The following is a 22,871-nucleotide window of genomic DNA, read 5'->3' on the forward strand; positions in this document are numbered from 1 at the left end:
GACAAAGAGCAGCACTCAGGACCTGCTTGGGTACAAGGAAGCAAAAAAAACACACAACTTATTCTTCAGCAACTAACAGGGAGTTCATATATATACATCCGGTGGCGGTTGATTTTAGAGTGGCTGCAGCTGGGGCATGCTGGGTAACTGCAGGTGAGGTGGGCGTGGCCAGCAGTGAGAGACAGACTTGAGGACCTCTGGTGGTTGGAGGGAGTCACACAGAACACACGCATGCGCACATATACTCTTGGCTAAAACATCCAGATTTCCATTTGTTTATCTGGCTCTTTTATTTTGAAGGGCATGATTGCACAAAAGCAAGCGACTGAAGCAGGTTTTAGGAGTGACACATTGTTTATTTCATCGTACATGCTTCAGTAAAAAAATAAAATAAAAAAGCTCCAACAGTAGAGAGGACCTGGTAACACTTTAACATACGGATGAACGTTCAGGTGGAAACATGTTGAAACGTCACAGTGTTGAAAAGGTTTACCGTCAGTCTGAAGATGTTGGACCACACGTCAGAAAGATGTGAAGTATTTGCATAGTTTTATTCTACTAATCTAATATGTTCCATTCATCCATCCATCCATTATCTATACCCGCTTTATCCTGAACCGGGTTATAATCTAATATGTTCACAGTAAAAAAAACACACAAAAAACCCCGATGTATTTACAGTCACACTCAACATTCGTCCCATTCAGGATACAGAGAGGACAGACAGGCTTCAAGTGGCTCATCATGAGTTTGAGGTTTGCAGTCGCTGCTGTGAACAACTCTGACCGCAGTGTTTCCCAGATGAAACCCTCGACACCAGGAGCCATGTCGCGGTTGGATTGTTAAGAATTCTCTTCAGATTCATTTTCTTCATAGTTCAACTAACAATGTGAACTCAATTTCTTAAAACAAATTTGTTCAGCTGATGACCTCGTAGTTACATCACACAAGTTATTACTATCAATAACAAAAACTAAAAAAAAATATTCATAATAATATAAAGTTGATTATTTCACCTCACACAACATGAGATGCTGATTAATGGTGATTATTGTGTAATATTTTACAGTATCATGACTGTATTTAAGGAACTATATTTCAGGATTATTTCCACTGACTACAGGATATAAAAAACTAGAATTCAATATCAACAATCTGTTGATATTCGCTGATTCTATCCTCAAAAAAACGTTTAACTTTCAGCTGTACAATGCTGATTTTTAGCACCGTAGAAATGAACAGCAGCTTAAAGGGTAAAAACTCTGCTTGAGACCGGACGATGGCTGCTGAAAGAAAAGTGTAACACGGAGGAATCTTTTCTCTTTGACACCTTTGATTCAGGAGGAGACACGTGCTGCTGTGTTTGGTGCATTTCTCCTCCGTCTTGTCATAAGAAGGCATCTTAGAGTTAAAAAAATAAAATAAAAAAGGCACTTTGAAAGACTGAGAGCATTCAGCTCACTCTTCTGGGGAGCTGGCCGCTGTATCACAGTCACAAGGATGTCTGGCAGAGGTGAACACCCCGGACGCTTCACTCGTATTGACATTTTCAAGTCGGCCCGAGGATCACACCGACGACCTCAAAGCCCGCGTGCCCGCTGTTCTGACCTTTGGGCCGCCGCCAGCCTTCATGATCTTCGTTGCGCCGACAGGTCTCGTCCCTGCGTCGCCTCACAGCTCCACAGTTCGCAGGTGGCTCCGAGGGGAAACTGCAGCCAGCACGCTCTGAGGCAAACACTCCGACTGCTCCGCCGTGCTGCCGCAGCACGACCAGTGGGGCTTCCCGGGGTGTCCCTTATGGCTGTGACCGCAGCCTTTAAATCCTCCTGCAGGAAGACACACACACACACACACACACACACACACACACACACACACACACACACACACACACACACACACACACACACACGCCAAGATCAGAAGAAATTTTAATATAGCGTACAAAGTCTAAATCTGCTGTCAAAATAAGAGCTTTAAATGCTTTTAAATAATATTAATTTAATACGCTGACCTAATGTATGCACAAAAGCAAAGTTCAGTCTTTAACAACTTGAGGTGTGAATAAAACTAATTTAACATACTTATTTTCCCACATTTCCCCCAAAAACCATTACTTCCCCTTTTTTTTGGCTTGTTGCATTTCTCCAGTTCGCGAGCATTCTAACAAATGCTAAAAACATCTTTCTGCGGCTTTATGATGAATTTAAAAAATATACAAAAACAACTCTGGTATTTGTATTAATGAAATAACCTTAAATAAGAGGGCACATGGAGAGAGAAACAATTGTTCCTCTCAAACAGCAGAGATGATATGTTGTCTAATAATCCAGAAGTTCCTCAGCGATCCTCCATCTGTTCTCTTTCCTTCTTCAAAACCAGGAGAACCATGATTTTTGTTCACTGTAAAAATCAGCTAAATGAAGCCTGTCCTGCAGAGCGGACCTTTTGAATATATCTGCCGAGTACCTGGCATGGTTCCTGGGCAGCCACAGCGAGCCTCTTTGGCTCCTCCGCTGGAGCAGAAGGAGCAGCAGTGAAACGTCCCGCTGTGACGCCTCAACTTCCTCTTCACATTCAGGATGAATGGAGAACCCTGCGTGAAGAGGAAGAAGAGGCGATCGGCCGGCGTGTCTGCCTGGTCCTGTTCACACCTGATATCAAGAAGCGTCCTGGCTGATCCTCACACAGTTCATTTGTCCACCGCAGTGCAGAACCCGACCCTCTCGAACAAATCTGTAATAATTCAAGCCTGAACTGATGTGATGGAGTCAAGCCTGACGGTTCAGGTTGTGAATCACAGACTTGAGTGTTCAGACTTTTACAAATGTGAAAGTAGTTCCAAAATTGATAACTGACGACACAGAAAAATGAGGCTCATTTGATGTCTGTTAAATGCTGTTTGTACGTGTTCACACGTTTATCGACCTGTTTATTTCCTTGACGTAAGGAAGTGAGAGCCGCTAACAAGAGATCATTGGAAAACAAATGGTAATGCTGGGTGTGAACAGGGCCAGCTGTCAACCTACTATTTTAACATCTCAGCTGTGTGACAAAACTTAACACTGTTGTAAAAGAAACACAATTCAAATATTGAATATTGAAACTGGGATTATAGTTCAGTTGACTTTAGAATAAATCTGCTGCAGTGACAGTAGTTTTGTACCTTGATATGTTGGGCTTTGACACAAACCCACACAGAGTAGGCTCCCAGCTCAGCAGGTGTGTATGAAACACTGTAGGACCCGTCGTTGTTGTCGGCCACGGTCGTTGCCATGGTGCTAGAAGAAAAGATAACAAACGGTGTGACCGCAGTTTAACAATCACTCAAATTAAACACATGCTCCCTTCAGATGGCTGAGAAACAATTAACTGTAAGGAGTTCGTGCATGTCAGCTGCTGTGGATGAGAGATGCTGGCAAGAATCAGACATTCGTTTTCCTGACAATAACAACACAACAACTGTTTTCTAGTTGAAGACAGTTTAACCAAAGTGAAACAGAGGAGCAGAAGCTTGAACAAAAAGGGTTCCTGTGATGTTGCGTCGATCAGGGTGACACAAATAATGGAGTACACAGATGCACAGATGCTGTGTTGACCTGCACCGAGCAGCTGGGAAACACCCGGCGACGATCAGCGAGCTGCCGGAGAGCCGGATTACGCCTCCCTGACCGAGAGGGTAACACCTCACCGTACCCCGTGAAGCACCAACATAAAATGCTCCCACACAAACAAACAGCACTTTGCTCCAGGACACTGCCGCACTTACGGCTAAAAAACTTTTTTTTGTTGTTTTTTTATCTCCAAGGCACCAACTTGCTTTCGTACGACTTGCTGAATTACAAAAGCTCAGCGAAGTTAAATTGCTGACGAGGCGGGGCCTGACACTGTCACACACTCACCAGTTTTTCTTCTCCTTGTGGACGACGCTGACGAGGACGTGCTCTCCGCCTCGCGCCATCTGCTCCCCGGCTGGGTCTCGGCACACCAGGGTGAAGTGGCCCTGCTGGCCCTGCATGCCCCGCTGCAGACCTGTGACCACCAGGGGGTCAAAGGTTAGAGGCCAGACAGTTGCAACAAAACAAAAAATATACTACATGGTCAAAAATAGGACATGACCGTGCTGCATTATGGACCTCGAGAAAGGATGTTTGAAAAGATATTTGTTTATGGAGCACACGTTGTGTATCAGACTTTTACATTTTTGATTCAACAGAAAAATTTGAATAATTGAACAAATGAAAATGAAAATGACCCGTAACCTCATATTTTATCACACAACCTTCAGAGACAACCACGGCAAACAAATGACTTGTGCAGCTCTCAGTGAGACTTCTGAACCTGTCAGCAGGTGGTTTGGAAACTCTTCCAGAGCAAACTGCTCCAGCTGTCTCCGGTTATCAGGCTGCCTTCTGACAGGATTCAGATTAGGACTCATATAGAGGCTGTTTCCATCAGAAGGCCACTTCAGAATAGTCCAATATTTTTTTTCTGCGCCATTCTGGCTGATTTGATCTGTTTTTTGGGAGTCATCATCCTGTTGGAGGACCCAGGACCTGTGACTGAGACAGAACTTTCAAACACTGGGCATCTCGTTTCGCTCCAGAAAGCCTTGATAGTCTTGAGATTTTATTGTGCCCTGCAGTGATTCAAGGTCACCTGTGCCAGATACGGCAATGAAGCCTGACAACAGATCTGAACCTCCTCCATGTTTCACAGCATGCACGGCGTTATTTTCTTGGCAAATGTATTCTTTTGTGTGTGAACACAGAGCTGATGTGACTCATCCAAACAGCTCCAGTTTGGTCTCATCTGCGTCTGTAAGAAGCATTGAAGCTTGTCGCCATCTGTCTGTCTTTATATCTAATGTTTTTGTAATGATCTCTCAATTGTGGTTATCAAGCACTTTTGACACTTGTGACAAAGATGGAGGCAGGATATTTTACAGTCATAAATAACTATAACAAAAGAAAACTCATTTCTAATTCACTGCCAGCATCTTTTTTTCCATTATGTTCTGTCAGAATAGTTTTTTGATGAGACAACATATGCACAGATACCAAAATATATCTGAGATAGGCCACAAAGTTGGAAGAAACCCTTTATGTGGAATATGAGAGCATGCTGTATCATTACACACCTGAACTGGAACCAAAGAGATGTAACAGTTCAATTACAAAGAGCCTCAGACCATCACACCAACACATAGAGACTGAACAACAAGCTCTCATACACACACATTCAGAAAAACAACTACAGACAGGAGTGGGAGCAATCTGGTTGCGATTGTCGGCCCCACCAAACAGTTCATGTCTTGGATCTCTATGCTGTCCTTTTCTCTCTCTGCTCGCCTCTCACCCAACTGGTGGAGCCAGACAACCGCCCACCTCACCGCCTGGTTCTGTCCGAGGTTTCTTCCTGTTAAAAGAGAGTTTTTACCTCCCTTTGTCAAAGCTTTTTTTTTTTTAAAGGGGGATTCTTTCCTCCAAGCTTACGTGGGAACTGTTGAATTGTCGGGTTCCTCTGTATAATGTTGTAAAGTTCTGTTGTCAGGATTTTACTCTGTGAAGAGCCTTGAAATAAATCTGTGTTGTGATTTGGCGCTATAGAAATAAAAGTGAATTAACTTGACAAACATGGACCCACTAAACATACAGTGGCCGACATGACCTGCACGCTCTCCACCACGTCATCAACAACAACCCCCCGCTGAGTGCTGAAGTCACCTTCCTCCTAAACATGTGGTGCAGCCAGCTGAATTGTGACTTCAGGCGCTGCTGCTGACCGGAGTTTTCCAGAATCCTCCCATCATTATTTAAACTTTCATTAACTCGTAATGAAAGTTTAAACCAGTTGGGTGAGAGGAGACATGATATCCATCTGCTGTCGTGGCGTTGTTGTCGTGTTCAAGCAAACAGCATTTGTGTTCATGTGGGTGATTAATGTTGCTTTGCGTTTCCTTGTCAGAGTCTATTCGCTGTTCGATAACAGATGATGCAGCACTGCGTTTGCATCTGTAATTATTCAGTGTTTTCCAGCAACTGCAGGGAGGTCGGTTTGGATAATGTTGGGGATGCTACCATTGCTAATCAAACTACTTGTAATTGCTACTTCAGAGATGATGAATAGAAGTTCTGGCTGAGCGGCTGCACTGTTGTTAATAATGAAACAGCTCCACTATCTCACTGGATTCCTAAAATCGCAGGTTGTTGCTGTTCTGTACAAGCTGAACAAACATGATTCATTAAGTTTCAGCTCTGTACTCGACGTACTGATACAATATTTATATTTTTCTCATGTGACTGTCAGAAAAAGAAAGAAGAGAAAGAAGTGTTGCTGCCGAGGTTGACTGACATTAATAAAGCACATTTATTCAGGTACTGTTTGAATCTCAGGTAAAGTGGACCTCAAAACAGGGGACATGTGTAAACTGTAGCATCCATCAATAGTCTGCAAGCGAGACATTTGAGAGACATCTGTTGTAGCACCTGCTAATAGTCTGCATATGAGGTAACCTGGGTTACACAAACCCCCACTGAATACATGAATCTCTGCATGAACATCAATCTGTGGGAAACACTAAACCCTGTCGAGCCGAAATGCAGTTAATCCTACGAAGATTCCTGTCTGAGACAAGTTTATTTTATTCTCTTTTCTTTTTTGTATCTTTTCTTTGCATTTCTCTTTCTTACCTGCATCCTTGAGCTGCTGTAATGAATGCATTTCCCCACCGAGGGATTATTGAAGTCTTATTTTATTCATACAACAAAAGACAACTGGTTTCAGCTTCTAAAATGAAATGCTGTTCTTTTCCCCTATTTCATATATTTGTATTAATATGTCGGTCACACAAAATGATTAATTGGAAGATTATAATGGGCACCATTTTATTAACATGTTATCGATGAATGAACTGAATTACGAACCAAAAGATGACAAGGTAGCTATTAGTTGTTGCTATAATTAAATCATTAAGACGTTAAAGGGCACTGATCTATATACACACAATATTCACATGTTTTTTAACTCAAGATTTGGATTTCAGAACTTGTCTAGATAAATTATTTATCCTTAATGTCCTGCTATTTTTCACAGGATAGAGTTCAAGAATTACTACAGCTGCTAATCTGCTACAGCCACAACTATTCTAACAATCTGAACCACTATTACAGCTTTCACTGCAGCTGCTAATGAGTGAGCATTATCGGTGAATTTATGTGCGTGTTCTTGCTAAGCCGAGACGCCAGCAGCTGTCACCATTACAGATGCAGCTGTTCTAGCGCACCATTCACCTGTGCTGCACAGCCTCACGGTCCACTTCAAACCCTCTTATCACACAGAGAGGAGATAATCATCAGTAAGACTCTGTGAATTCCACTTTCTTAAAGCCGACACTGAAATCTGGCCTTCATCTAAACCCTTAAATAAGAGAGTCACGCCGTGTTAAGCTGATGGCAGTTAAGTTGGGACGGATAAACCACTCGAAGCTGGAAAAAGCTGATTTATCTGGTGTAGTGATCCTCTGAATTTATACCTACCTAAAAGGAGCAGCGTTAACAACACGTGTTAAAAAGATAAATACAATTAAAAAAAAAAAAAAGGCTTTATGAATGGAAAGGTCATCAAAGAACTACATAAACCAAACACAATACACACCGTCTCTTAAAGACTCTAACAAGAACACAAACAAAAGTCCGACAGCACACGGCAGACTGACCTTTTGGCAAACATTAGCACAATACATTGGCTCTTTCTTTGACACCGACAAGAAGCGTAGAAGTCCGTGTTTACTTTGGTTTTCCGTTTCCCACACAAGCAAACACCTCTCTAATCTAAGCTTTCAGACAGAGACAGAGAAAAGCTGCTACAAATCTCCTGCTGGCTGCATTTGTGTGTGTGTGTGTTGAAAGCATGCGAGTTGTGAAGGACTGTGAAAAGGCTGTGAAAGTATTATGTGTACTCTTGGCTGCAAATCAAATAATCTGTCAATTGTTATTTTTGTAATAATAAATGTATCATTCAGTCTGTAGAACAGTTAAAAAAAAGGGGGAAAGATATCCGTTCAAGTGCGTATGATGAAATATAATATATATATAAATATAAATGACATTTGTTTGGTCATTTGGTCATTTTTTTAACTTCTTAGCTCAGAAGTATAACTCTGACAAGATCAGATCCTGTTTTATTTGTATTTATTATTTGCACCATAACTTTTGGGACACAAATAAAATAATCAGAGTTTTATGGTGGTATTGTTGAAGTAACTTTAGTGCAAAGAACATGAATCAATCTCGCCTGCTCGCTCGCTGTACGTACCACAGATGGAAAAGGTAGTTTAGGAGTGAGCGGACAGTTCTTGTGCGTACAATGAAAATAATCTGAGGATTAACATCCTACTTAATGACTTAAGTATTTTAATGTTATCTCTTAGTTTTAGTTTATTTTTTTAAACTCCGTCAAGGAGTTTATGTTATTAGTGCTGTTTACTTGTTTGTCAGCAGGATTACGGAAAAACTACCAATACGATTTTTATCGGAATAGGTTGAAGGGTGTAGCACAACCCAATGAAGAGCACCTTTACATTTTGGAACTGATCCAAATCATGGGGCAGATTCTCAAATTGCTAAATGCCATACATCTTAAAAATCTAGATGGTAGTTAAATGCGATAGGGACAAACCCATCGGGTATACCAGGACAAATCCCTGTGGACCATAAAAAAAACTAAAACACATTAACTTTGAACTTTGCCAGCCCTCTCTGTGTGCCTGTTATTCAGGGTGCACATGACAGCACCATGTGGGCGGTCCAGTCCCAGTGGATAAGTCCGGGGCTGAATTTCTTTCCCTGTTACACTCTGCAGGCATTTCTAGAAATATGATGACTCCATATCACAATCCACATTCACAGCTACCCACAATCCTCTGGGATACATGTGTGCTTGGTCAAACTTAATACAGTCAGCGGTTGGGTTGTCAGGAAACACTCAGGGACGGTGGTGTGAGAGGGGAGAACTGGGACAACAGCTGAGATGTGACAAAGATGAGACAGTTTTAGAAATATATCCAGATATATCCAGTGGTTGCAGTGCAGATAAACCTGTCATAGAAGAGTGGACTATTGATCTTGGGCAGAGGTCTGTGCTCTCCAAGTGGCCTTCCAGTTCATGTCCCTGGTGATCACTCGAAATGTAATTATCCAATATAAATTAAAAATAATTATGAGTAATGTTACCTTTACAATGTACACAGACAGTCATTTGCGGTCAGAAAGCAGAACCTTACTACATATTTCTTTATAGTTCCTCATTATTTTTGTGAATCAGCTGTCCATCAGAGGAAGCAGAAACAAATATTCCCCATAAAATAGGAGCAGCGACAGCAGTTCTTCTGTCAAACTTCCCCTTGCTCAAGCAAGTTGCTCACAGACATGTTTTTCTTCCATTATGAAACCCTGGAGGATTGGCTACACCTCTTTACTCTTTAAAAAGAAGACATTCCTGTTATTTAAAAATTGCCTGTAGCCACTTGCTCTTGTAGGTTTTCCTCACCTTGTCCCTTCCAGGGACAGACCTGTTATGTTTGTGTGTAAACATCCCTTCAGTGCACTGCCTGCAGGCCTGTTGCATCACCTCAACATTCCTTCAGTCCCACAGGAATGTCAACCTTTGAGCCAGAGCACTCAGAGAGGAAACAATAATCTGTATCTGCTGCAGGAGAACTCAGTCTACACCTTCTCAAACTCCTCACGCTAACCTTCACCAACTAAACTGATGGCACCAGTCAATGAATTCAATTTGTATACCAAAACCAAAAATTTCATTTTTAAAGCTGCTGAGCTTGATACTCAACATGAGTAAATAAAGTATTTGTTGCTGCATATACAGTGGATCCAGAAAGTATTCACAGCGCTTCACTTTTTCCACATTTTATTATGTTACAGCTTTATTTCATCGGGTTCTTGGTCACCTCCCTGACTAAGGCCCTTCTCCCCCGATCACTCAGTTTGGCCGGGCGGCCGACTCTAGGAAGAGTCCTGGTGGTTCAAACTTCTTCCATTTACGGATGATGGAGGCCACTGTGCTCATTGGGACCTTCAATGCTGCAGACATTTTTCTGCGCCCTTCCCCAGATCTGTGCCTCCATACACAATCCTGGAGGTCTGTTTGGTTTGTGCTCTGACATGCTCTGTCAACTGGGGGACCTTATATAGACGGTGTGTGTCTTTCCAAATCATGTCCAATCAACTGAATTTACCAGGTGGACTCCAATCAAATTGTAGAAACATCTTAGAAGGAGCATCTGAAAAATTATTAGAAGAAGTGAATTTAGCAAATGACACCTTAAAAACCTTTGTTTTAAATTAGTGTTAAATGAGAGAAATTGACTCTTTTTGAATGGCAGTCTATTGAACCCAGAGGGGGCGGCACAGTGGTCCAGTGGTTAGCATTGTCGCCTCACAGTAAAAAGGTTCTGGGTTTGAGTCCGGGCCTTTCTGTGTGGAGTTTGCATGTTCTCCCTGTGCCTGCGTGGGTTCTCTCCAGGTACTCCAGCTTCCTCCCACCATCCAAAGACATGAGTCTCAGGTTAATTGGTGGTTCTACAAATGTCCCTTAGGTGTGAATGAGAGCATGAATGGTCTTTGTTTCCGTCTGTCTCTATGTGGTCCTGTGATGGACTGGCGATCTGTCCAGGGTGAAACCTGCCTTCACCCAAAGTGAGCTGGGATAGGCTCCAGCCCCCCAGTGACCCTGTTCAGGATAAAGCAGGTTGATGGAAAAAAGGATTTGTCTCTTCCTCTTGTTGTCATTTTGTGGCTCCAGAAAGTCTCTTGTCCAGCAGGCTCTGAAAAGTTTTTTCTGTTTTCTCTCTTATTTGCAAGTGATTCCTTTTGTTTTACTTTCCACATCTAATTGACGACTCCCCTGTGTCCTTATCTTGTGACCTACAACCAACTCTGTATTACCATACGAAAGCAGATACCAAGGGAATGGGGGTGACTGTCAACTGTTTGTCACACTTTATAAAAGCTGCCCTACGGAGGAGATCTGGGAGCACTGCTGGACACCTCTCTTTGAGGGTGCATGTAGTTTCTCCTTCTTGCAAGAATAAATGTCCGATGTGTTTGATTTTGAACCAAGCCTCTGAGTAATTTTTCCAACACGGGTATAGATAATGGATGGATGGATGAAGCCAGAGGTTTTTCCTGAGCCAGTGGCCCTCAGTGGTATCAGTGGTAAAGGCACTTCTGCATTGGCTTCACTTTTTAGACCAGGAGTCTACATCCATTCCTATATATAGTCAATGGTATTAACTGTACTTACTGAAAATCTCTTGAATACTGGCTTTTAATTTTAAAATAATTTGCAATCGTTAATCCTTTAAACCACCACGATGATGTAACATGATGAAAACAGAATATTTTTTCTTTACCTTCCCCTTCGACGGTGCACCTGCTGACATCCACCGTCTTAGAGTGGATCACCCCGACCACCGGGTAGCCCTCCACCTCCCCACCGGGCTCCCTGGGCATGAAGCAAATGCTGCTGCCGTCGTCGGGGGCGACGGTTGCCGGGCGCGGGTCGTAACCTCTCTCTGCGAGGCTGGTCAGTCTTCTCAGGGTCACGCCTTTGGCGCTAAGGATCTCAGCGTCAGACCCACAGCTCAGCAGTCGCTCTGCGAACTCCACGCTGCCTCGGACGTCCAGCAGCGCCTGCTGCAGCTGCGCCCGCTGCAGGTGGAGGTGGTTCCTGGAGAGGAGAGATGGTGTCAATGACGAAGAAAAAGGTGTACCTGCTGACATTTAGGTTTCAATATACAGGAGTCTGTTTTGGCAGAGAGTTTTAGATCTGGTTGTTTCTCTCCATGAACCTAATTTAAAGATGTCTGTGCTGTGATTTCAACTATATTTACATAAAAAAATGGTGACTGAGAAGAAAAGTTTAGAAGCGACAGAATATCTTTCTCACAGAGCGCACAGCTTCACCCTGAATAACATGCTGCTGCTTCCTGATCTTTTTACTCCCCAGAACAACAGTGATAATATCCCTTGGCCTCCTGCAGGAGTTCAGTATTGCTTATTTCCTACCTGCGCTGGACCCGGAGCTCCTCCAGGCGGCGCAGCAGAGACTGGCAGTGGGCTTCCACAGCGCTGGCGTAGGCTCGTGCAAATGCCCTCACCTCAATGGCTGTCGCCTCTACTCGTGCCTGCAAACTCTCCTGGGATGCGTCCACCTGCAACAGGGTGGGAAGGAAGAGTTTAGTTTTAAAAGTAGACACCTCGTACTCCAAAAGGGTCAAGTTGGACAAAAAAATTCTCAATGAAACAACAACTCTCACCTTCTGCAGCGACTCCTCCAGCCGCTCCAGTCGAGGTCGCAGGCGCACGGCGACCAGCTCCTGGATGCGGTCTCCATGACGATCGATGACATCACGTGTGGGGCAGCAGCGGTGGTCGCGGTGCAGCGTGGCGGCACACTCCAGGCAGACGAGCAGGTCGCAGGGCTGACAGAAGAGCCGGAGCTCCTGGCCGGGGTGGAGGCAGCAGAGGACGGGGCGGCAGAGACGGCCGCGAGCCTTCAGCTCCTCCAGACTCTGAACGGAGTGAGACGCTGTTCGCTTCTGTCGCCTGCAGGCAGGAGAGAGAACAGATACTGATGTTCACATGTCTGTACGACAGAATAAAAGTCCTGCTGGACATCAGATCATGTTATAAATGTAGCTGGAATTCATGTTATCTGCTGCTGGCTGCAGGAGAAATGCATAAAATGGAATAAAGAACAGCTTCATAATACTGTACTTGTCTCATTGATGGGACAAAATAGAAAATAACTTGTGTCGTAGAGAATATGATAAAATACAACTTCTAACCCTCAGATCATAACAGAATCGAACCTGCCAAAGAGTTTTAGAGCAGAATAGATCATAATAGAATACAATAGAACTGGGCTCAACAGTGGTGCAATGGAGCAGAACAGAACAAATAGTAAAAAGTAACTGATGGACAATCTTCTTGGTCATTTATAGTCAGTGTTGGGGAGTAACTGGTCACACAATAAATGTAACTGTATTCAGTCAGTCAGTGAAAAAAAGCCCATGTAATGAAATGAGTTACTATTCAAAATGTTGGTGATTACAAAAGGGTTACATCCAAACATCGTTTTGTTGATTTTTGCCACACAGCGATGCCTTCTGTCTACGTCCAAACAGCCTCCATTCACTGGACAGCATGTGCATGTGCTCACTCAAATTCAGGCCCTGTTGATCGTTGTATCGTCACTCAGCACGGAGTCGACCTGCTTTGGTTTGATGTTCTGGGAACATTTGTCCTTCACTTATGATCCACATACAAATCAACACACTTCAATCTTATTTTTAGTTATATTGAAGAACTTTTAATAAAAGTTTGACAACAATCAGTGTTGAGTTCTGTTGGCAGGTTCACACTGACTCCTCACATCTGGTTTTATGACTTCTCAGCTTTAATGACACAATATGAATTAACATTTGATACAAAGTAATCTAAAAGTATGATGAAGTAAACTAAAGAGTTGCATTGTTACATTTCCAATAGGGTGACTAGTAATCTTTCAATTATTACATTTGATAGGTTACTTTCCCAACACTGTCTGTGTGTCCAGGTTTGATGCCTGCTGGGTTACCAGGAGATATGTCAACCTGTGTAAGATGATTATTTCTATAGTTCCACATAGATACTCAACACATAACCATTCATACAAGAGAACCAAACAATGTGAGATTGTGAGATTGAGAGCAGAATAGAACAGAAAAGCAAAACCCTGCATTCTTAAGGATATAATATAATATAATATAATATAATATAATATAATATAATATAATAGAATAGAATAGAATAGAATATAATAGAATAGAATAGAATAGAATAGAATAGACATTACCTGTGTGCCTGGCAGCAGAACTCGCATAGGTTGACGCAGCACACCTCGCAGCGGCTCTCGGCGCCTCCTTCGCCGCACAGGTCGCATCCCAGCGGGCCGTCCGTCACCAGGGTCTCCAGGAAGACCTCGTCCAGCGCCAGGTGGTCGGTGCTCAGCCCGGCCGGCCCCGACGGAGGGACGTCCACCTCGGAGTCACAGTCGGGACAAAGCACCGTGACGGTGACGGCGGGTCGATCCGCCTCCACCGCCTCACCGGCCCGGCCGTCCTCCGGGGCGTCCCGGTGGATACGCGAAGACACCGAAAAGGGCTCGAGCTGGGCGATGCAGTCGGAGCAGAACGTGTGCAGGCACGGGAGGATCTTCGGGTCCCGGTACAAGCGTCGACACACGTTACAAACCGCTCTCGGGTTCACCAAGACGTCCTTGTGCTCGTGCTTGCTCGGTGTTGGCTGCTGGCTTGTTTCCGTCTCTTCACACCGAGACATTTTCTGGTTTTTAGTGACTTTGGTGCCACAAAACAACGAACCAGCTGGTAGCAGCTCCCAACCTGAAGCCCAGCGAGCTCCACAAGCTGTCAGAGCTGAACGGAAACTTCTGTACAAACTTTATTCTGCATAACAACCGCTCATGTTCACATTCACACAACCAAACAGCCTCGTTTCACCTCAGTAGTTAAAGTCCCACTTTTCTTAGAGAGAAGTAGGTTGCATTCACTGCTCCGTGGGACATCGGACACCTCACCTCACTGCACCAATGGGAAGCTTCCTACGGACTATCCGGGGTGGTCCAGAGACTCCTTAGTACCAGTCTGGGACTCTGACTGTCCCCATCTACTGGCAGGACAGAACACTATCTTTGTTATAGCAAGGATGAACCGATTGAAGTTGTGATTTTCATAATGTACCTGAACGCAAACAGCTTTTAAATTGCTCGAGAGGCAGACGTTTTCTCACCGGAGCAGTCTTATGGCTTTTTATGGTTAATGATAATGCTATAATATCTATATTTTGAATCGGCTTGAGAAGAAGAAGATTCAATCAGGGCCGACTTATTATTTATTGGTTTTTATTTGTGTTACTGAATAGTTTTGTTGACATCACAAACAGCAAAAGGCCTATGTTATAAAAAAAACAAAAAAACACATACCACTACTTTGCAACTGACAAAAGGCAGTAAAATGGACAATTTTGAGAAAAAATAATGTGGCAATGATACTAATTTACAATAGATAATAAAAAAATTATAAATATAAACTGCAGGCAATTACAGCCTACTTATTTAGCTTCTATTTCCCCACAACAGGGAAGACATGTAATTTTGGTTTATGCCATATAAAACCTCAATCTAATGGGAATTTAAATAAAGTTTACTGGAAAATAAACTTAATGGGGCCTTCAGATTACCAATGACACACAAACAGAAGACATAAGAAGAGAACATAAAAGTTTACTGCTAAATTATTTAAAAAAAATACTCCACAGATTTAAATACTCAACACATTCACACACCCCACTGTGAGAAATGAATAAACAGAGCAACGTCATCTTAAGACTTTACTCAAACTGCTTTTACTTATGTTGAATCATTACTTCTGACAAACACTGCAACACATGCTCCAACAAACTGCAGATATTTAAAGATGCTGTGAAGCAAATTCCATGATTTGCTTCTCAGTACATTATATACGTGTGAAATGAGTTGCTGAAAACATCTGCAAAGCTAGAAAACTATGTCACACTGAAATGTGGAGTTAGACCGTTGAACAGTTTCTCATCTGTCTTCAGCTCAGGTTTTTTTAGGCGGGGCTAAAAGCCAGCTTTAGTACGTCACCGAGCTACCCCACAGACGGTTTCTATAACCTTCTGCATGGCTCCTCCTCTCTCACGGTGAAACACTGTAAAAGCCTGGAGCTCATTTACATAAGAGGTCGTCCCACTGGACTTCAGTTCTACTCCTGCTGTAGTCAGATAGTTATTGTACATCAGCTGGCTGCTACAGGACGTCTCCCTCCACCTGCAAGTGAATCTTTGCTGGAAGCAAGAACCTCCAAAGCAGCGCTGCATCGTTGTTTAAATGTCCTACTGATGAAGAAAGGAAAAAGAGGAGGATTGATTTCATGAAGAGCTAAAGGAGACTTTAGGATTAACACCAACAGACGCCTCTTCAGGGACCATTTCACGACAGATAGATCAGAATTCTGATTCTGTTCTGTTTTCATAAAGCAGGCTGCTCCGTCCACCAGAGAGACAGAGGACCAGTGGGACATCATGCATAAAGTCACCGAGAGGTTGGATGTCAGACGGACCGCTTAGTGTGGAAAAGAACTGCAGCTACAGGACTGTCATACTGAACACTGAACACCTTCCAGGGAGGGGGCGGAGCTTCAGCTCCTTCAGGACACGCCCCCCCAGTCTCAGAGCAGAGAAGACTGATGATTTTCTCACCATTTCAAACCTTAATTTAACAAACTTGTCAGTGTTTTTTTCAATCAAATTTGGATGGATAGTTAACAACCCATAACTGTGTGGTGTGATGAACTTAAAACTCAGTTTCATTTCTACTTTACAGCATCTTTAACAGTATGGGTGGAGTGTGTGTAGATGTGTGTTGTGTGTGTGTGTGTGTGTGTGTGTGTGTGGGTGGAATTAGGTTACATAATAGATGCAGAGGACAATGGTCATAATGTTCAGGTTAACTGAGGCAAGCAGGGTTGAAGCAACACTGAAGGAGAAAGATGACCTCCACAAAACACCAGTGCCTGAAAAATACAAACAGAAATTTGTCATATTTTCTGTTTTATTTCAATTTTTATTTTGGTTTTTGTTTGTTTTCATCTGTTTATATCAGTAAAAAAAAAAAAATTACATATAGAAATTCCTGCTGGATGTCACTTAAAGGAGCATTTGACTGACTTGGTGATGCACTTCAATAAAGTTGAAGGACTCAGAGGAAGGAACATAAAAGAACGGTCAAAGAATATCTTCTGAATCTTAGTCCGTAATATAAATCCTACATTCAACTCAACAGTGTTGTTCAGGCTTTGTCAGAAATATGACGAGATAACACACTAATAAACAAATCTCCCACTTTTGACATCTTATACAGATCCACAGAAGACAGCTATTTTAACAGGCTGGTTTGTACAACTTATTTGGCCAGAAATCAGCACATCATCTCATGACACACAATCAACATAAAGGCTTTAAAATGCAGAGAGATCATTATAAAGCTTTGATCTGGAGTAATCAAAAAAGAGTACCTGTTATAGTTGCCTTGGCGACAGCGATCACCAAGTTATTTTCAATCCTGCAGCTGTATGCCTCACTGACGTGGGCCGGCTGCAGCCTGCTGACGATGCTGAATATCCCCTTGGAGTCTTTGGTGAAACTCGTGCGTCCGTTCAGGACGCTCCCAGTTTGGTTCAGCCACGTCACGTTTGGTTTTGGGTACCACCTGCTTGCCTCTGCAGCCAGGGTGCCATTGGATAATGTAAATGTGGGGGCTGAAAAGGCTAAAAAGTGGTGAGTAGAAATCATAAATACATGCTGTAATGTGAATCTGAAATGTCACATACAAGTTTTAAATTCTAAAACAAGCTTGTAAAGTCCCCAAAAGGTATTAAATTGAATGCTAAATGAGCCTGTGATGTAGTCTGAGTGTTTTAACCCAGAGAACTAATAATGTTCACTTTAACTGCCCTGTTAAGCATTTTAAAATGGTTTCTAACACATTATAATGCAGTTATAAATGTTTATTAATATATTTATCAGCTACAATAATGCAAATTATCCTGGTTATAAACTGCTAATAAATACTAAAAAGGGATGATAAAAGTAAAGTGTTATCAGTTTTAGTTGAAAACCTGAAGAAATCTGAGGCACTCAAGAGAGTGATTAATTAAAAAGCCTTTAATTAGTCATGTCTGTTCAATCACAGTAAAAAAATGGAGAATGGAGGAATGAGAACTTGATTTGTCTCCATTTTTGTAACTGTGCCTTTGTGTATTGATTCTCTTTGGATAACTGGGTCAGTTTAAATGTTACTTGCCATTTCATGTTTGAATGTATTTAAAACCATTTAGAGATTTTAGGATTTTTTTTATTTTTTTATTATTAATATCCGCATTTGGTTTGTCGTCCTGACATTATGTTTCCTTGTGTCTTTACCTGCGCCCATGTACTGGGTGACAGTTCATTGGTGCATATTGGTCATGTGACCACTGACCAACAGACATTAGGAACAGCCCAAAGGCTGCTTATTTGTACCTGCCCTGATGAAGGCCTTAGAGGCTGAAGCACGTTGGCATGAGTTTTTTTTTTTTTTTACTGTGACTGAATAGCCATGACTGATGAAAGGCTTTTTAATTCATCACCCTCTTGAGTACCTCAGATTTATTTAAGTTTTCACCTCAAACTGTTTGATCGCCAAACTGAAGAGCACCACAGGAACAACAAGCAGCCCTCCATGCTGTCAGTCTGTAACAGTGTTATCCGTTTTCTCGGTGAGATTCCTTTTCAAAGTAAACACACGGTGAAACTGGAAGGACGAGTCCTCCTACCTGCTGTCCTGAGGTAGATGCGGACCGTCCCTCCGCCTTCCTCCGAGCTGATGCTGCAGGTGTACTCCCCTTCATCACTGCTCCTCACACTCCTCAGCAGCAGAGAGGCGTTCCCTCTGGCGACAGTCTCGGGGAAGAGCTGCGTTCTGCCTCTGAACTGGGAGGCCTGATCCCGCAGTTGCGGAGCTCCATTCTCATACAGGTAAACCAGCCCCTTCAGCTCCTTCTTCTCCCAGCTCACCGACATCTCACTGAACACGTCTTCCACAGATGATGTGTGAAGGTAGCAGCTGAGAATCTCATCCTCGCCAAGGTTGGCGACGAGCTTTGTGTTGCTGCTCAGCGCCCCAGAAGAAGGTTCTGCGAGACGAGGCCACGGACAACACATCCAGATTATAGGCTTTGACATGAAGGTTTAGTTATTTGAGTCACATTTGTTTGTCTCTGACACTGAATGTGCCGAAACCTAACATTTTTAAATGACATTTAGTGGACATTTATTTGTTTTTTTGGCCCAAATCTAAAAAAATTTTTTTTAAAGGATGTTATTGGAAAATTTTGCAAACAGTGCTCACTCCAGGCCCATAGAGAGATAAATAATCCAAAAATCTAAATTACAAACATATCTCTCACTATATGTAAAAAATAATTAGCTCCAGGGCTAATACGAGGATTAAGGTACCCAAATAAGTCAAATCAACCTCAAAGTTACAAAAATGTTAGGATAAAACTATAGTTTTGTTAATTTGTGCCTCAACAAGGAGACTTAAAAAAAAAAAAAAAAAAAAAAACCTTTACAAGATCTGAATAACTGGACTGTCAAGATTGTTTTTCTACACAGCCAATGTGCAAAAGAGAAGAAATTATTACGAACAATTCCTTCAAGGGAGAAATTGATTAAATTACACTTATAGGACTGCACTAAATTAATAGACCTAGAAAAATCCCTTTCACCTCTTCCAGCTCTTTCAGGGGAGAAATATATTCCATAATACACCTCTAAAAACATGGCATACTAAAAATGAACATCAGTCATACTCCAGGCAGTAAGAGGCAGAGATCTTTGTTAAAAAAAAAAATGAAAGCAACCCCTATTGATACAAACAAAATCAAGGAAACAATACATACTCGTATGTATAACTATGAACATTATTTACTCAGATGTAAATTGAGTAACACTGGTCAATATTCCTGGAGCGCCACACAAAGCTCCACATGCTGCACAAACACGCTTTGAAACCCTCGGAGGTGTGTTGTCAGCCACCAGGATTAACTGCATGTTGGTTTTGACAAACACAGCGTGTGCTGAACACACCCATGTGTCCCTGCAGGCCTGACACAGCCTTCGCTGCAGATAACAGGATGCACACAGATCTGTGGGTCTTACTCGACAAAGACAGGGACAGGATGAGGACGATGATGGCCGTGAACAGGCAGATGAGGGCGACCATGCTGCGCAGGAAGAGAAACACAAAATGCAAATTGTGAAGAAACAGATACTGATATTGCAGAGTAATGGTTCCTGTAACCAACATATTATCATATCATTATTCAGCACATTTGTACGTGAAAAGTATAGACGTGTATGACCAGGATTGATGAAGGAGGTCATGTGACTAAAGTGATAAAGTCCAACTGGAGGTCAGGGGTGGTTGGATGGAACAAACACTCGGATGGCCGGTGTTGGAGTCCATGAGAGAGCAGAAGTCTACGTGGATTTATTAAAAGTAATTTAAGTAAGTTGCATACTGACGAGACATACTTATGAAATGTGCGTTAAATAACTTATTTAACATTATTTATGTAACATTACTTATCTGAACCCAAACCACAATCTTTTCCTAAACCTAGAGCACCCGACATTTCACACCTCGGCGATGTAAACGTGACACTGATCACTGAGTGTATTTAATATGTTGACGTTCTATTGGGTTGTATTATTAGATCATTTACCAATGCGCCTATGAATGATGAGTGTTCTACACTCAACATGAAGGTAGTTTTAAGTACTGAAGACACTTTTAGGTATTGTAGTCCAGTGGTTCCCAACCAAGGTTTGGGCCCGCTGCAAAATGTCCCAAGATAAATCTATGGGGTCCTGAGATGATTAATGGGGGAGGATAAACAACCTATTTCAGAAATTGGAATTTTTGTTTTTGTTTTTGACTCCTCTCAATTCTCTGTGCTTCTTGTAAAAAAAATAAATTCAAACAAATTTGGTGCTCCAACAGTTCTTTACATAAATCTATCTTAGTTGTTTAGAATCTGCTACAACTGCATGCTTTTTTGTAAAAACAAGTCAAAAAAGTTGAGAACAACTGGTTTAATTTTCAACATGACAGTTTATGGTATTTTATAATCTGACATCTAAAAGTAAAAAGCAAATTTCATCTGTTGAGTAACGTAGAGTAAAAACTATAATATTTCAATTTGAAATGTAGTAAAAGTATAAAGTGGCATACTACTTAAGAGCAGTACAAATAATTTAAAATTACACCTTTTGCAAATCTACTTATTAACTTTCCAAAATATTTCTTAACGTAATGACCAGCATCACAGAAAACAGTCAGACCTGATGACCGCACCTGTAGAAGATCATTTGTCCGAGGGAAGCCATGACTCCGACCTCTCGAGGAAAAACAAAGGATAATATCCTCCTGCTTAAGTCATATCAGTCCTCCTAATATCCACCTTTTCTCCAGAGATAATTCCCACACATATTCAGCTGCTTGTCAGACTTCTTCAGCCTGAGCAGAATGATGTTTTGCGTATTCGGCCTCCCTCGCAGCACTTTAAACACCATGAGTAAATATTACTTTTGAGGTGTGTGCTTTGTATTTGTGGACATGTCTTCACGGCAGCTTATTTTTTCTTATCAAAATAAAAGTTCCTGCTACTACTTCACTAGAAAAACGGGGTGCTGATTCAGCAGTTTTCTCCACACAATGCTTCAGTAATGATTGATACCCTGTAAACAATTGAAAAAGGGATGTTTTAAGTGCAACTATGGCAAAGAATAGGTTATTTGTATGTAGTATTAGCTGCTGTTGAATTTTCTGACAACAAATCTATATACATTAAAACAAAAGACTGACAAGTAACCTAGGTTTGGTAATTTACAAAAGGTGGGGTAAATTTCAGTTGGTCAAGCAGGAAAAGACCCAGCATGTGTTTGATGCTTAAACACTTCCCCAAAATGGTGGAAATCTATTTAGATAATCTTTTTGGGGGGAGAGTCACAGTTACACGAGGTAGAGGGCCCAAACATGACACAGGAAGCTGAGTTTCAAGCAAATTTGCAAGTTTTACTTGCTGTTCTGCAGGTTTCAGGCAAACAAAACACAGGGAGCAGGCGAAAAGGCAAAAAGTCAGGAACTGGTAAAGTCATACATGAGGAGTGTTATGAACTCAGGGAGGAATGAAGACGCGACAATCTGGCGACTGAAAGAGAGAGAAGCAAAAGTTAAAACACAGACTCCAACGATGGGCTAACAAGACGCAGGTGAGCACGAGAACTGGAGGGAAAAAACACACGGCGGGAAGGAAAGCCCACAAAAGGAGGATTGATTTAAAAATAAAACTGGAAACCCAACAGTAAAAGGAAGAACCATACAGAGGAGTATATCTGTTCAGTGACACAGCAAACTATAAATACAAACTGTTAGAGAACCTGATATACTAAAATTAAAGATGTAAAACAACATGGATAATACGGAGGTTGAAGGCATTCACTGGCCAATATTTAGTATTTCACAAAAGACCGCCTGCACCAATCTTCTTGTATTAGCTCACCTTAGATTAGACTACAGTAGTTGTAGCTTTATTTCACCTGAGATGTCATAGTAAATGAAACAGGACGTCATATGCTCTAAAAATGTTATCAAACGATCAGATAGAGTGTATTTTCATTTATATATGAAATATGATATTTGAAACTACTGCAGGGTTGAGGACAGTCTGGCTTAACCAGCAATTCCCAGACGTTGTCAATAGAGAGAAATGAAACATTTGAAACATCATGTGAGTGAGACCACTGAAAAATTCTGCCAACCTCAAATCTGCATGAGAACCTGAAGTTTTTATTTCAGTTTTTATTGGAGTTTCTCAACTGACGCATGACAAAAAAAACACAAGTTAAGTTCCTGTAAATCTTCGGCTGTGATAGAAATTGGATTGTGAAATTTAGCCATGTTTATGTCTGTATATCTTCTTAAAGTGATAAATGACATAAAGTACTTTGTCTCTGCTGTTTGTTTCTGACTGTTGACAGTGGGAGTTTTGAAGATTCACACTTTGATGTTTTTTTACATCGTTATGTGTTTTGATTTTGACCTGCAGATGAAAATGATCTTTCTGCTACAATATGGCTACATACAGTGAAGTCCATGTTTTTCAA

At 41.9% G+C, this 22,871-nt stretch overlaps 2 protein-coding genes across 2 annotated transcripts; both read right to left on the minus strand.

The window, feature by feature from the left end:
- Positions 1-344: 344 nt before the first annotated feature.
- trim45 (tripartite motif containing 45) lies at positions 345-14,402 on the minus strand. Its single transcript, XM_069713416.1, has 8 exons — positions 13,918-14,402; positions 12,338-12,626; positions 12,087-12,232; positions 11,432-11,748; positions 3,903-4,032; positions 3,167-3,281; positions 2,470-2,596; positions 345-1,826 (listed from the first exon to the last, which is right to left on the minus strand). Exons 1-8 carry the CDS (start codon positions 14,400-14,402, stop codon positions 1,672-1,674), a joined length of 1,764 nt encoding a protein of 587 aa, XP_069569517.1. The 3' UTR covers positions 345-1,671.
- A 632-nt stretch (positions 14,403-15,034) lies between these two features.
- Positions 15,035-21,188, minus strand: vtcn1 (V-set domain containing T cell activation inhibitor 1). The gene is made up of 5 exons (XM_069713399.1): positions 21,061-21,188; positions 19,863-19,927; positions 18,476-18,835; positions 17,177-17,428; positions 15,035-16,675 (listed from the first exon to the last, which is right to left on the minus strand). The coding sequence occupies exons 1-5, from the start codon at positions 21,090-21,092 to the stop codon at positions 16,563-16,565; spliced, it is 822 nt and encodes a 273-aa protein (XP_069569500.1). The 5' UTR covers positions 21,093-21,188; the 3' UTR covers positions 15,035-16,562.
- Positions 21,189-22,871: the final 1,683 nt, after the last annotated feature.

Source organism: Brachyistius frenatus, unplaced genomic scaffold, assembly GCF_029030835.1.
Source record: "Brachyistius frenatus isolate BFR_SWC_R1_liver_20210118 unplaced genomic scaffold, ASM2903083v1 Contig_118, whole genome shotgun sequence".
Classification (NCBI taxonomy): domain Eukaryota; kingdom Metazoa; phylum Chordata; class Actinopteri; family Embiotocidae; genus Brachyistius; species Brachyistius frenatus.